Source organism: Ammospiza nelsoni, chromosome 20, assembly GCF_027579445.1.
Source record: "Ammospiza nelsoni isolate bAmmNel1 chromosome 20, bAmmNel1.pri, whole genome shotgun sequence".
Classification (NCBI taxonomy): Eukaryota; Metazoa; Chordata; class Aves; order Passeriformes; family Passerellidae; genus Ammospiza; species Ammospiza nelsoni.
The window spans coordinates 2,284,256-2,298,044 of NC_080652.1; the positions used below are offsets into that span (position 1 = coordinate 2,284,256).

Here is a 13,789-nt window from a genome sequence, read left to right on the forward strand (position 1 = left end):
AAATTTTTATGTGGGTTTCCCCTTTCACTTCAAACCATCAGGTCTTGAAGGAGGTCAAGGAAACATCTCCAGCTTCACCTGAAAAGTGATTGCCAGGGGAAAGCACTGACTTTGGGAGAGAAAGAGGAGCTGACACAGTAATTGGTCACATTCAAAATGCAAATGGGAGGAGAATTTAGGCAGCAGCTAATAGGGGAAAGGTGTTTCTGACACAAACTCTGCCTGGTCACCATGAGAAGGAAGAGGCTGGGAAGATCCTTTTTTAAAGAAATAAAAACTGTTGGTGTGTAATACAGAAGTGACTTCAGACGTGGCCCTGTCTGTGGGGATCAAGCAGTCCCTGCCTGGCAGTAACACACACAGGGGAATGTAGAGGGTAGAGCTGTCTCAGGAACCAAAATGACAGTGCCAGCCCTGGTGCTGTTTGCCTCCTTCCCACTCTACTGCCCCAACAATTTGACTCTTATAATGACATTGTTCCATTAAAGATGAAATAAATACACTAAATATTGGGCTGGAAGAGTGGCAGGCCTACAGCTCCATCAGCACCACTGTTCTCTGCCTGAATTAGTAGGATTGTGGGTCAGTGTCATGTCTCTGGTTTCCTCCTTTCCCCCAAACCATGGATCTAGGATGGTAAGTTTTAGGGATCTGTTCCAAAAGCCATTTTTAATGTATTTTGACAATAAACTTTGCCCAAGCCCAAGCAGCACCAAAACAACCCCCAACCCACCCCTCTCATGATGGGGTCTGTGTGCCAGAGCTGCATCCTGGGCCTGGGAAGTTGTTTTGGCTGCAGGGCTACGACCCAGGGAGGAGTGGAGGATCATCGAGGTGCTCCCATCTGACATTCAGGTAAATACAGACCGAGTTCACACACACATACATACACACACACACACACATATATATATGCGTGTGCATATCCCAAATCTCCCCTGGCACACCGTTAGGCTGAGCTCAGGGCAAGGTTCTGCCCCCAGAGGGTGCTGGCACTGCCCAGGCTGCCCAGGGAATGGGCACGGCCCCGAGGCTGCCAGAGCTCCAGGAGCCTTTGGGCAGCGCTGCCAGGGGTGCCCAGGGTGGGGCTGCTGGGGGGGCTGGGCAGGGACAGGGGCTGGGCTGGGGGATCCTTGACCACCTCAGGTTGTTCTCAGTGATTCCCTCAGTCAGGCCCAGTCCCTGGTCAGAGATCAATGCCGTCCCTCCTGCTCCCCTCACGGGGAAGCTGCTCAAGGCGATGTTCCTCGCTGGCAGTACCTCCCCGGAGGCCAGGTCCATCTCGGCGATGGTGCGGTCGATGTGGGCTCGGGTGGAGCGGAGCCCCGCCAGGTTCTCGCTGGTGTCGGACAAGCGCCGGGAGAGCGTCGCGATCCGCGCCTGCAGCCGGCCCCGCTCCGCCTCCTCGGCCTGGATCCGCCCGTTCAGCTCGTCCCGCCGGGCGCGGAGCTCCGACAGACCTGCGGGGCGGCACCGTCAGACGGGCCCGGGCCCGGCCCCTGCCCCGGCCCGGCGCCGCTCGCCCCCCGGTCCCGCTCACCCTCCTGCAGCGCCGCGTGGTGCCCCCGCAGCGCGGCTCCGGTGCCGCTCATCTCTGCGGCCGGCGCCGCTCCACCGCTCCGCCCCTTCCTGCAGCCCGAATGGAGCTCTCGGCCGCCTGGCACACGCTCAGCACCGCGCTGGTGCCGCCCGCAGCGCTGGGGCTGGTGAGCGGGGACCGCTGCGCTCCGCCGGGCGCGGGGCAGGCCCGACCCGCCGCCCCCGGGATTCTCCGGCCTCGGCTCCTCACCGGCCGGGCCTCTCCGGCTCTGGGTCCGCGGGGTGGGGTGGGAGCTGCCGGGGCTCCCGGAGCCGGGGGGAACGGCCAGGGCTGAGGGAGGAGCGGCCGGAGCTGACGGGGCCGGGGGAGAACGGCCGGGGCTGCCGGGGGGAAACGGCCGGGCCTGAGGGAGGATAGGTGGGGGCTGGGGGAGGAACGGCCGGGGCTGCCGGGGCCGGGGGGAAACGGCCAGAGCTGCTGGGGGAGGACGGGAAGGGCTCCTGGGTGTGCGGGGACGGTGTCCGCTGGGGGCTGTCAGGGAAGGGCCGCGGGCCCAGCCGCCCTGTCTGTCACCCCAACCAGGAGCGGGACCAAAAGGCCCCAGCTTGCCCGGCCGTGCTGTGGCTCTGCTCCCGCTCCGTCTGAGGGAGCTGGGCGGCCTAGGGGGGCTCGCAGCATTTGCGCAGCACCTGTGTCCTGCAGCAGCCATCTGCAGGGACAGCAATGATGTGTGCGGGTGTGAGCCCTGGGAGGGAGCGCTGGGCATCTAGCGGTGGGCTCAGACCCCGGCAGCATCCCCCCAGGGCAGTTTGACAGCAGAGTCCCTGTGTGCTCCATCAAATGCTTAATTCATGTTCCCCCCGCTTTCCAGGCAGCCCCGAGGCCCGAAGCTGCCGTGCCGCTGCAGGATGCCGAGCTCCGGGCAGCCCTGGACGTGCTGCAGTGCTACGACTTGCACTCCGTCGTGGAGGAGTGGTTCATCGAGGTGCTGCAGACTGACCTGCAGGCGAATATCGCCCCCGAGTTCTGGAACTGCATTGGCCAGTATGAGAACACGGCCGAGGAGCCCCAGTGTGCTGCCCTGCTCCTGGACGCCTTCAGTCTGCTCAAGTGCCGCCTGGAGCCCTACCTGAACAGCCTGGAGCTCCTGGAGAACTGGACCAAGGCAGGCCTGCTCCTGGGCACAGGCGCTCAGACGCTGCAGGAGAAGGTCTACACCATGTTCAAAGCTATCCTCTTCTTCTCCACGACCAAATCCTTCCAGGAGATGATCCAGCAGTTCTACAGCCGCACGTTCAGGATATACATGCGGCAGTGGAAGAAAGGAGAGGATGGAACGAACGAGTGCGAGAGCAGCATGAGTGAGACCGAGCAGGAGAGTGACCCAGAGGAGGGTGGAGGAGAGGCCCAGCTCTGTGCAGGCTGCAGCAGCAAGAGGGAGCAGTGCTGGTGCCCTGAAGCCATGGAGCAGTTCCAGCAGCTCAATGACATTCTGTAGGTATCTCACGGGGTGGTGGCTGTCACTTGGAGTGAGGAAGGGTATGGATGGGGAGAAGCAGCAGGTTTTATTGATCCCTGAGAGCAGGAGGAGCTGTGTGAGGTCAGGCTGTGAAGTGGTGGTGGGTAGAAAACTCATCATAGACTTTCTGCTTTCAACTGGTGGTTGAACAAGGGCAGATCTTTAGACACAAAGGTCCTCTCCCTGGATATGAGAACATCCTTTTGGCTCCGAGGCCTTTGACCACAGAGAAGCAAACCAGTGCAAGGTGTCCCTGCCCATGTCAGAGGTTCAGACTAGATAATCTTTAAGGTCTCTTCCAACCCAAACCATTCTCTGATTCTATGAAACTCTTCTAAATGAAAAGGCTTTTGATGGCTTTAAATAATGTCTATAAGGAAGATGGGATAGCAGTAGTGCCATATGTTACATATGTATTGTATCTGTGTGGGCTGTCAGAGCTGGGTCTGTGTGACAGTGTTCACAGGGGTTTTCAGGATGAGGGAAGAGACTTAGAGCTGACTCCGTATTTCAGAAGGCTGATTTGTTATTTTATGATATATATATTACATTATAACTACACTAAAAGAATAGAAGGAAAAGTTTCATCTCAGAAGGCTGGCTAAGCTAAGAATAGAATAGAAGGGAATGATAACAAAGGCAGCTGGCTCGGACAGAGAGAGAGCCAGCTCTGCCGTGAGTGGTCACTAAATCCAAACATCCACACAAGACCAATCACTGATCCACCTGTTGCATCCCACAGCAGCAGATAACCATTGTTTACATTTTCTTCCTGGAGCCTCTCAGCTTGTCAGGAAGAAAAAATCCTAAGAAAGGATTTTCATAAAAAGATGTCTGCGACAGGTCTGCCTCAGTGGAATGTAGAGGGAGGGTGATGCCTTCAGGTATAAAATTTTCTTGATTTGCTGGTGCCTTTGCTCCCCACGCTCCTGACGTGTCCCTGTGCCCGCAGGCGCCGGCTGAACCTGCTGGAGAGGGTGAGTGCTGAGGCTGTGACCTCCATCCTGCACAGGATGATCGAGGAGAGGATGGAGCAGCGCTGCCGTGGGGAGTACGAGCACTCCTTCCTCAACGACTTCCAGGAGGTGAGGCTGGTGTGGGGCAGTGGGGGCCTCCTTGGGACATCACACAATTCACAGAATCACTGGCTTGGGAGAGACCTTATGTGGGTCTGTTCTTCAGCTCAGGCTACAGCCATTGTCTGAGGTCACCATTTGTGGTATTTTCAGGAGAAATTGAGAATCTGACTCCATGTTCTTAGGAGGCTAATTTATTATTTTATGTACTTATATTATATTAAAGAATGCTATTCCAAAACAATCCTAAAGAATAGAGAAAGGATACTGACAGAGGGCTTAACAAGAATGATAATGAAAACTCGTGACTGCTTCCAGAGTCCCAACACAGCTGGACAGTGATTGGTCATTAAGTCAAAACAATTCACATGAAACCAATCAAACAATGACCAGTTGGTAAACAATCTCCAGACCACATTCCAAAGCAGCAAACACAGGAGAAGCAATCAGATAATTCTTATTTTCATTTTTCTCTGAAGCTTCTCAGTTTCCAACGAGAAGAAATCCTGGTGAAGGGATTTTTCAGAAAATATGACAGCGACAACGTCATCGAGTCCAACCCAGCCCCAACAGCTCAACCAAACCTTCACACCCAGTGCCACATCCAGGCTTTTCTTCAACACATCCAAGGATGGTGACTCCACCACCTCCCTGGGCAGCCATTCCACAACTTTATCACTCTTTCTGTGAAAAACTCCCTAATATCCAGCCTGTATTTCCCTTGGCACAGCTTGAGGCTGTGTGCGCTGGCTGTGTCAGTGCTGCTGCAGACAGAGCCCAGCCCCAGCTGAGCACAGGCACCTTTCAGGAGCTGTAGGGAGGGATAAAGGTGTGCAGCTGTTGTTCGTTTTTAGCAGCTCAGGCTAAAAGCAGATTCCAACTTAAAACACCTGGTCCAGGGCTATGACTTCACCATGCCTGGCAGGAGAGGTGGCTGAAACTCCCAATTTTGGCTGATGCTGGAGGGGAAGGTTTGCTCTGACCTGGGCATGAAGCACTGTCACATTTCACCTCATGATGTCTGTAGTAATGAGGGAATTTCTGTGGTTCCAGTTTACAAACCACAGGATCAACAAGTGCCACCTGGCCTGCAGAGGGTGCTCCCTCTGTGTGGGTGAGCCCATAATTAGAATTTCTGTGGCTGTTTTCAGTCCTCTTTCCAATTCCCCTTTAAAACTGGAAGCAAGGATGAGAGAGGATATTCTGGTATTGATCTCACCAGTGGCCACACAGAATTAAAATCATTCTTTGCAGCTGCCCAGTTGCTTTGCTGCTATTTCAACTAAGTTTGTGTTGAGCTGCTTACCCACCATGACTTTAAAACAAAATTCTTCTCCAGGTTATGGGTCCTCCAGGGCACAATGCTGAGCTCAGTGCCCTTTGCCCATGACCTTGCATTTGTCTGTGGTGCAGAACCAGGCCTGCAGCCAGGTTCCCATGCAATCCAGACACACTGGATCCCTCACTCTTTGCCATGCCAACCACTTTTGTTGCTGCAAACATCAGGAATCTTTTTGTGTTTACTTCCTTTTGGTTGTTGTGCAACACTTTCCTCACTGCACCTCATGTGAAATGCTTTTGGATCACCTGGAGATTGTTTAAGGATATTTTCAGGGCACCACAGAAAACACAAACTGCATTCTGCTCCTCAGATGCTGCCCTTGCTTCCACCTCTTGTTTGGCCATAGAATATTGGACGGCGTCAGGATTAGGAATAGATAATTTTAATGGGGGAAAAAAACCAAAACCACAGGCCTGGAAGTCTAAAGGTTAAATACAGAAGTGTGAGAAACAGCTCACTGAAAATTACAGGTGCTGAGGGCAAAGCCTCTTTGCCAGCACAGCAGCAGCTGCCTGCAGTGTTGGGTCACAATCAGGCTGTACCAGGAGCACTCAGGGAAGATAAACCTGAGGGAAGATAAACCTGAGGGAAGAATGGGTTGGTTTGATAATAATTCCTTAAAATCATGTTGCTTTGCATCAGTCCTCTTGTCCTTTAGGGGAATTCTTTATCAGCTTCTCCACAGTTTTGCTCAGGTGTTTATAGTACTCAGGTTTGTCCTGGCAAAACTTGTACATTTCTTCAGTGTTTCCTCAGTTGAGTAATTAAAATAAACATCAGCAAACCAAACCTTGACTTAGCATTTTTGTTTCAGGCTGTGAGAATGCATTAAAAAAATTACTAATATCTAGTAGTAGAATATCTTGTAGCATATTGGTACTCAAATACTATCCCAGGAAGCAGCATGTATTTGCTAATTGATGTGGGAGGAAAAAGGCAGTTATTTTAAACATCTGGATATTGTAGTTGGGTATGTTTGAAATTTGACAATTACCCATTTCTCAAATATTAAAAAAAAAACCTTTTTATGCTCTCTGTTCAGGTTTTTATTTTATTATTAAGTGATGAGGCTGGTATTTGGATTTCAAATGCCTGAGTTGTGTTGGGTGTCTGTGACTTCTTGGGATATCTTGTTTGTTTTTCACTGATTTCAGGAACCATAGAAATTTTGGGCCAAGAATGGTGTAATGGGCAATTTGCTTATTTTCTTATGAATGGGGTAGTTTTGCAGGTATAGAATAGGATGAAACTCTGCAGGAATGAAATAGGCTGCAAGTTTTGGAGCAAACCCTGTCCTTTTTGGAGCCCAGTGCCTGCACACAGTCTGTGGTCACCCTTATCTTCTCACAGTCAGCTGCACAGTCCATATCCTGTCTCTTTAGTTAAAATTCCAATTCTTTCAGCTATAACCCAGGCTGGGACACATTTGAGGAGCAGCTGGGGGTGATGCTGTCCTGGTCCAGCTGCCCTTTCTCCCAGCTGTGCTGGCTGCCTGGGGTGGGTTGGGATGTTGCTGTGCATCCAGCTCTGTGCTCACATCTGTTTCTCCCTCTCGTGCAGTGGATAGAGAAGGTGATTGGGTGGCTCAGCAGGGTGTTCCTGCAGGATGGCCCCTTGGCACAGTCCTCCCCAGAAGCCAGCAGCACCCTGAAACGCTGGCGCTGCCACGTCCAGAGGTTCTTCTACCGCATCTACGCCAGCATGCGCATCGAGGAGCTCTTCAGCATCATCCGAGGTGCCTCACCCTTGGGCTGGGCCTGGGGGGTGACAGAGCTCTCTGGTGTGCCACACTGCCTCCCCTGGCTCCCCTCAGAGCCTGGCACTGCTCCTGATCACTGCCTTGTTTGCAGATTTCCCAGAGTCAAAGCCTGCTGTGGAGGACCTCAAGTTCTGCCTGGAAAGGACTAACCAGAGGCAGCAGCTGCTCAGCTCCTTGAAAAGTGCTCTGGAAATAAGACTTCTGCACCCTGGTGGGTTTTACATCCTTGTCTGTGTCCTGACACTGTGAGGAGCCTGGGTATGAGTGGGGATCTACTTGGAGCTGGTTTGGTTTCCTGTTTGAGGAGTGAGGGGCAGTCACCGTGCCCATCACACATTGTCTGTGTTCCAGTGGGCAGGGCAGCAGCAGCTGATGGCACCCCAGCCCCCTTTGGCCTCATTTTTACACTATGGTCAGGAGCACAAAGTTTATCTTTGGTCCAGATGGGCAAAGGCTTCTTTGCACTGTCAGGGCTCAGCTCTGAGCCTCTGTTCATGCTCAAAACATGGATCTGATCTGCCCCATTGCCTTGGGCAGTAGGGCAGCAAGTCCCCCTCCTCCCACACCACAGCTAGAACAGAGGGCTCAGACCATCCAAATCCCTTCTCTCCAAGGGGATAGAAGTCACAGCTCGCAGGGCTCTGACTCCCTCTGCTCCTCTCCTGCAGGAGTCAACACCTCTGACATCATCACTCTGTATATCTCGGCCATCAAGGCCCTGCGGGAGCTGGACCCTTCCATGGTGATCCTGGAGGTTGCCTGTGAACCCATCAGGAAGTATCTGAGGTAGGAGGTGTGTGGGGCAGTCTGGCACATCCCCTTTCCCTCCCCTTCCCTCACTCACTCTTCCCCCTCGCTCCAGGACTCGGGAGGACACGGTGCGCCAGATCGTGGCCGGTCTCACAGGGGATGCTGAGGGCTCGGGGGACCTGGCAAATGAGCTCTCCAAAGCTGACCCAGTGACCCTGGAGAACGGCCAGGAGAGTGATGATGACATCTCAGAGCCAGGGGACTGGGTTCCTGACCCAGTGGATGCAGATCCAGGTGAGATGCCCAGCCCAGCAGTCCTGGCTGCTTTCTCTGCTGGGCTGTAGCCTTGAGCAGCTCATTTGCTGGGCTGGGACAGGTCCCTGTTAATCTCACCCTGCTGTCTGCTGGATTCCACCAGGGAAATCAAGCTCCAAGCGTCGCTCCTCAGACATCATCAGCCTCCTGGTGAGCATCTACGGCAGCAAGGACCTGTTCATCAACGAGTACCGCACGCTGCTGGCTGACCGCCTGCTGCACCAGTTCAACTACAGCGCTGAGAGGTGAGGCCCAGGGCCCAGAGCCAGGCCTCCCATGGCCAAATCACCTGAGTTTCCTTTTACCTGCTGGTCAAATACTGGAATCATCTACCCAGGGAGGTGGTGGAGTCACCATCCTTCGATGTGTTTAAAAAAAGCCTGGATGTGGCATTTGGTGCCATGATCTAATTGAGGTGTTAGAACATGGGTTGGACTCGATGATCTTAAAGGTCTCTTCCAACTTAAAAATTCTATGATTCTGTGAAGGGTAGAGCCTTCAGACTCAGTCCTGTCAATGGCTGTTTGTGGAGCCAGGAGTGCCTTTGGCTATTTCCTTTGCAGCTTTGAGTTTGTCTCTAGAGTTCCATACTCAGTCCTACCCTTGGGTTGTGCTGTAGAGCAGCTCGTAGGAATTTGGAGCGCTGACACCATCCCACATGTTTTATTGGCCCCCAAATGGAAGATGTGTGTTTCTGAAACACAGAAAGTTCCACCTGAATATGAGGAAGAACTTCTTTGCTGTGAGGTGACTGAGTAGTGGAACAGGAACCCAGAGAGGCTGTGGGGTCTCCTTCCCTGGAGATATTCCAAACCCATCTGGACACAACCCTGAGTGTCTGCTCCAAGGGACCCTGCTTGAGCAGGGAGGTGGGACTGGATGAGCTCCAGTAGTCCCTTTCAGCCTGAACCATTCTGTCTTCAAAAAGCTGCTGGCCTAGAGGAGGTAGCTGTTCCTCCATTGGCTACCAGGAACCATTCTGAGCAGATACTGTGCCTTGCAAGGAAGAGCACCTTGTGCCAGGGACTTCATTTCTTTGGCTGTGTGGTGAGGGGTGGAGGCCAAGCCAGGTTTGTCCATCCAAGGGCCCTGTCCCTGACCTGCTGTGTCTCTTTCCAGGGAAATCCGTAACGTGGAGCTGCTGAAGCTGAGGTTTGGTGAAGCTCAGATGCACTACTGTGAAGTCATGTTAAAAGTAACTCCTTTTATTTTTTTAATTTAAGTGCAGGGTGTTTGAGCCCATTGGGGAAGGGGAGGGACTTGAGGAGTGAACCCAAAAAGGTCTTTTAGGAAAGTGGGGGTTCCAGAATACCAGTGATGGGCTGATTTGTGACAGGCACAAGTGCATTTAAATCATGTCTGTTTTTAAGCCCTGTGGGTTGGATTATCAGCTCTGGGGAATGGTTGCTCTGGTGCTGCTGTCTGTACTGTCCTTCCTGGAGCATCCTGGCATTGAGGAGCTGGGCTTGGGACTCTGGAGTTTGATTCTTTTGGAGAACACAGGTGTGGAGGGCCTCCAGTGAAGGCAGTGTTCAGTTGTAACTCCTTCCTTCCTCTAATGTCCCACAAATCCTTCTGAGTATGTAGCAGACTTCCAAGTAGACACATGATCGTGTGTCACTGTAGGACACGAAGCAACACGAGTGCACACACCGCTGCTGTTAAGGTGAAGAAAGGGAAAGTTTATTTCTGACTCCAACATTTATAGTTTTCTAAAAGTGACAGTGGATTGGAGGGTGAAAGTGCCACCTCTCCAATGACACTGGACAAACCAACAGTCTGTCAAATTTCTCTTCTTTCATAAAAGAATGCAAACCAATAAGTTATTTACAGAAAGTGTGAGAAAGTTTGCTACAAGAATGTCAACATCAGAAGGCTTAGAAAATCTTAAAAAATCAGGGTGACAATTGTGTCCTTTCTAGTGTTTCCATCATCATTTGGACAGAACACTGTTCACCTTGTTTAAGGCTGTCCTTCACTAGTGGTTGGCTCTGGAGGAAGGAGGCAGCTCAGCTCTGTGCTGTTGCAGGACATGGCCGACTCGCGGCGCATTAACGCCAACATCCGGGATGAGGAGGAGAAGCTCCCTGAGGAGGAGAGGCCTCCCTTCAGCCTCGTGGCCATTATCCTGTCCAGTGAGTTCTGGCCACCACTCAAAGAGGAGAAGCTGGAGCTTCCAGAGCAGGTCAAGGAAGCCATGGAAGCATATTCCAAGAAGTATGAGAAATTAAAGGTGAGGCCACCTTAACCCCCCCTCATGAAAGCTTTATGCAGACCCCTTCAGCTGCTGGTTGGTTACAGTGGGTTTGCCATAACCCAGCACTTGGTGGTTCCTGCTGGGAGATGTGTGTGAGCAGCTGCCTCCCCCTTTTCCCAGGCCATGAGGACCCTGAACTGGAAGTACCACCTGGGGCTGGTGAGCCTGGACGTGGAGCTGGCCGATCGCACGCTCTCCCTGTCCGTGTCTCCTGTGCACGCTGCCATCATCCTGCACTTCCAGACCAAGAGTGAGTGCTGTGCAACCTCTGTCTGTGCTTCCACGGGTGGGAAGGCCACGTTCCTTGGGCAGCTGGAGGCTCTGAGAGCTCTGGCAGGAGGACCAAGATGTGGTGCACGGGTTTGGATCTCCCACAGGGTCTCCAGCACCCAGCAGGGCCACAGCTCTGCACCCCTCTGCTTGTTCCTGGCAGTGCCTCCCTGCCTTACCCACTTCCCATCAAATCCTGGCAGCTTGGGTGTGTGAAGTGTCCTGTTCTCCATCTCCTCCCTATTCTCCATCTCCTCTCTGTTCTCCATGGTCCCTGCAGGCACCTGGACGCTGACAGAGCTGAGTGAAGTGCTCAAGGTGCCTGTGACTTCACTGAAAAGGAAGATGACGCTGTGGCTGCAGCAGGGAGTGCTGCGGGAAGAGCCCGAGGGCACCTTCACTGTCATCGAGGAGGAGCAGAAGGACCAGGTGGAGAAGGTTGTTCTGATTGACAGTGACGAGGAGGGGGACTCTGCCATGGCCTCACAGGCTGACCAGAAGGAGGAGGAGCTGCAGGTACCTGTCCCTGTGGTGATGCAAACATCCTGTATTGTGGGTTTGGGGAATCTGATCAAGGTGATGGATTCAGTTTGCACTGTGGATTCACATTTTCCACTGCAAGTGGCTGAGTCCAGCACAAACATTTGGGTTTTGAAGCGGGTATCTCGTGGTTAATCTCTTGGTGCTGGATCACAGCCTTCCCTCCAGACAAGTGCCCAGCTCCTGAGTCAGGGAACCTTTTGGGAATCTCCAAATTGCTTTTTTTTTCAGTTTAAAAAAAATTTAAAAGTCCGAGACATGATTTCATATTTGAAAATAGTCATAGCTTGTTTGGATGCACCCGAGCAACACTTTTTTGGCACTTCTGACTGCCCAAAAGACTGACCCAGCACTAACAGCTGGATCTCTGCCTTCTCTCTGTTGTGGTTCCTGGACATTTCCAGTGCCTTTCCTGCCTGTGAGTCACACTGTGCCTGTGTGTTGTGCAACACAGCGTTGTCATGCTGTGTTCATCCACAGAGGGTCGTGAGTGTGTTGCACGTCAGATCCCTCTGTCTAGCTCTGTGTCCCAGCCCTTTGCTGCTGTTCCTGGATGTGCCCTGTTTAGAGACCCCATGGCTGAGAGCAGAGCTAACTTAGTGCCAGCTGATCCCTGCCTTGTTTCTGGGTATTTGCTGTGTGCTGTGGTGTCACTCACTCACTGTGGCCTGTGTCCCTCTGCAGCTCTTCTGGACGTACATCCAGGCCATGCTGACCAACCTGGAGAGCCTGTCCCTGGAGAGGATCCACAGCATGCTCAAGATGTTTGTGATGACTGGCCCTGTGGTCACTGAGATCGATATCCAGGAGCTGCAGGGATTCCTGCAGAAGAAGGTCCGGGACCAGCAGCTCATCTACTCAGGGGGTGTCTATCGCCTGCCCAAGAACTGCAACTGATTTGGCAGTGCCCCTGCCCCCTGGGCACTGCTGCCTGTGCCTGAGCCCTGCTCCAGAGTGCCCCCAGCTCTCAGTGTCCTGCTGGGGGTTCCCTGCCCTGGGGCTTTGCTGTACTCCCTTCCCCAAGCAGGTGTCACTTTCCTCATGGAGGCAGCTCAGCAGCAACCTGGACACCCACAATGTCTGGGTCTGCTCCCCACATTCCTTCCTCCCTACATGAGTGCCTGGGCCCACCTCCCTGGTTAATAAATAACAGTAGGCTCCTTTTTCCAATGGTTCCAGCTCTTTTCTTTCCTCTTGGTCCCTCCCCATGCTGGAAGGGCAGGCAGGAAACTCCCCAGCCTGCCAGGCTCTGTCCCCCTTTCCAGCCCCAGGAGGTTTTGGGAGGGGGCTGCTGGCTCCAGCTGCTGTCTGGGGCTCTGTGTGTGGCTAAAGCAGTGTCTTGCAGCTGGGTGTGATGAGTGAGACCCTGCCCAAAACCAAGGCTTGGTGCTGTCTCTGACAGGGAGGGAACAACTCCAGGGTGCCCTTGTTTGGGACTGGTAAATTGTGTGGAATAATTTTATTGTGGGATGAAGAATGCTTGAGAGGGATGAGATGCAGCAGCTCTTCAGGGCAGGCTGGAGGAGATCCAGTGGGGTATCCAGGCCCTGGTGGGATTGCTTTGCCCTGGCACAGGTCTGTGTCCCACCACCATGGGGCCGCCCTTGGGGTCAGTCCTGGGAAGCTTCAGAATTGTTGGCAGCACTCAAGGAAATGGGATGGGATAATCCCAGAGCTCCTGGTTAAACACTGTGCCGCCCACCCAGCTGTGGAGCAGTTTCAGGATTGCATCACATCCCCCCTCCAGGGTCTTTAGGCTCTCTCAGTCCTGTTTTTCACATGAATTTTGCTCATCAGAGGAATATGCTGGGGAAATCTGGCTTTTACTAAAAAGATGTTTCCTGTGAAGCACCCAATGAGTTTCCTCAGCCCAAGGAGTCTTTCTCCTCCTCTGCTGAACTTCAATCCCAGCCTGTGAGTGCTGTGGCAGCTGGAATTGAGCCTTAACAGAGCCACAGGTAGGACACAGGAGCAGCTGTGAGTGTGGCCTTGCATCCAGGTGTGTGAGAGATACAGAACACAGAAATCACCCCCTGTTTAACACTGACCCTTGATTTCCAGTGCCTAAAGCCCACAAGTGCCTGGGGCATTCCTCCTGCAGTTGCAGGCAGCAGGGTGCAGCAGTTCTGTCCCCCTGGGCACGTTGGTGTTTCCTCTGTGGATAAGCACAATTCCTTCATCCCCTGGGGCACTGTGCTCCAGGCTGGCAGGGCTGTGGCTCTGGGAACCTGCTGCATCCCGTTGTTCCTTGTGCTGAGGAGGATCTGGTGATATCTGAATAAACCCCAGTCTGAGATTACTTCAGGTAAAGCCAACAAAGGGCAGCAAATCCATGATGGCATCAGCAGGGAAAGGATGGACATCCATGCCTGAGTGCCCAAGGAACTTTTCCCTTTCCTTCTCTCTACTCTCACCTCTACA

General features: G+C 53.0%; 1 protein-coding gene across 1 annotated transcript; it reads left to right on the forward strand.

Annotated features, from left to right (window-relative positions):
• Positions 1-1,584: 1,584 nt before the first annotated feature.
• On the forward strand, positions 1,585-12,532 carry ANAPC2 (anaphase promoting complex subunit 2). Its single transcript, XM_059486379.1, has 13 exons — positions 1,585-1,706; positions 2,412-3,034; positions 4,012-4,144; positions 7,038-7,212; positions 7,328-7,447; positions 7,905-8,022; positions 8,099-8,280; positions 8,405-8,546; positions 9,421-9,496; positions 10,331-10,534; positions 10,679-10,808; positions 11,109-11,344; positions 12,053-12,532. Exons 1-13 carry the CDS (start codon positions 1,641-1,643, stop codon positions 12,263-12,265), a joined length of 2,418 nt encoding a protein of 805 aa, XP_059342362.1. The 5' UTR covers positions 1,585-1,640; the 3' UTR covers positions 12,266-12,532.
• The last annotated feature ends 1,257 nt before the right edge of the window (positions 12,533-13,789 follow it).

Coding starts and splice junctions, on each gene's coding strand:
- ANAPC2 (XM_059486379.1), top strand. CDS start 1,641: ATGGAGCTCTCGGCCGCCTGGCACACGCTCAGCACCGCGCTGGTGCCG. Junction 9,497..10,330: donor ACTGTGAAGTCATGTTAAAA/GTAACTCCTTTT, acceptor GTGCTGTTGCAG/GACATGGCCGACTCGCGGCG. Junction 11,345..12,052: donor AGAAGGAGGAGGAGCTGCAG/GTACCTGTCCCT, acceptor GTCCCTCTGCAG/CTCTTCTGGACGTACATCCA.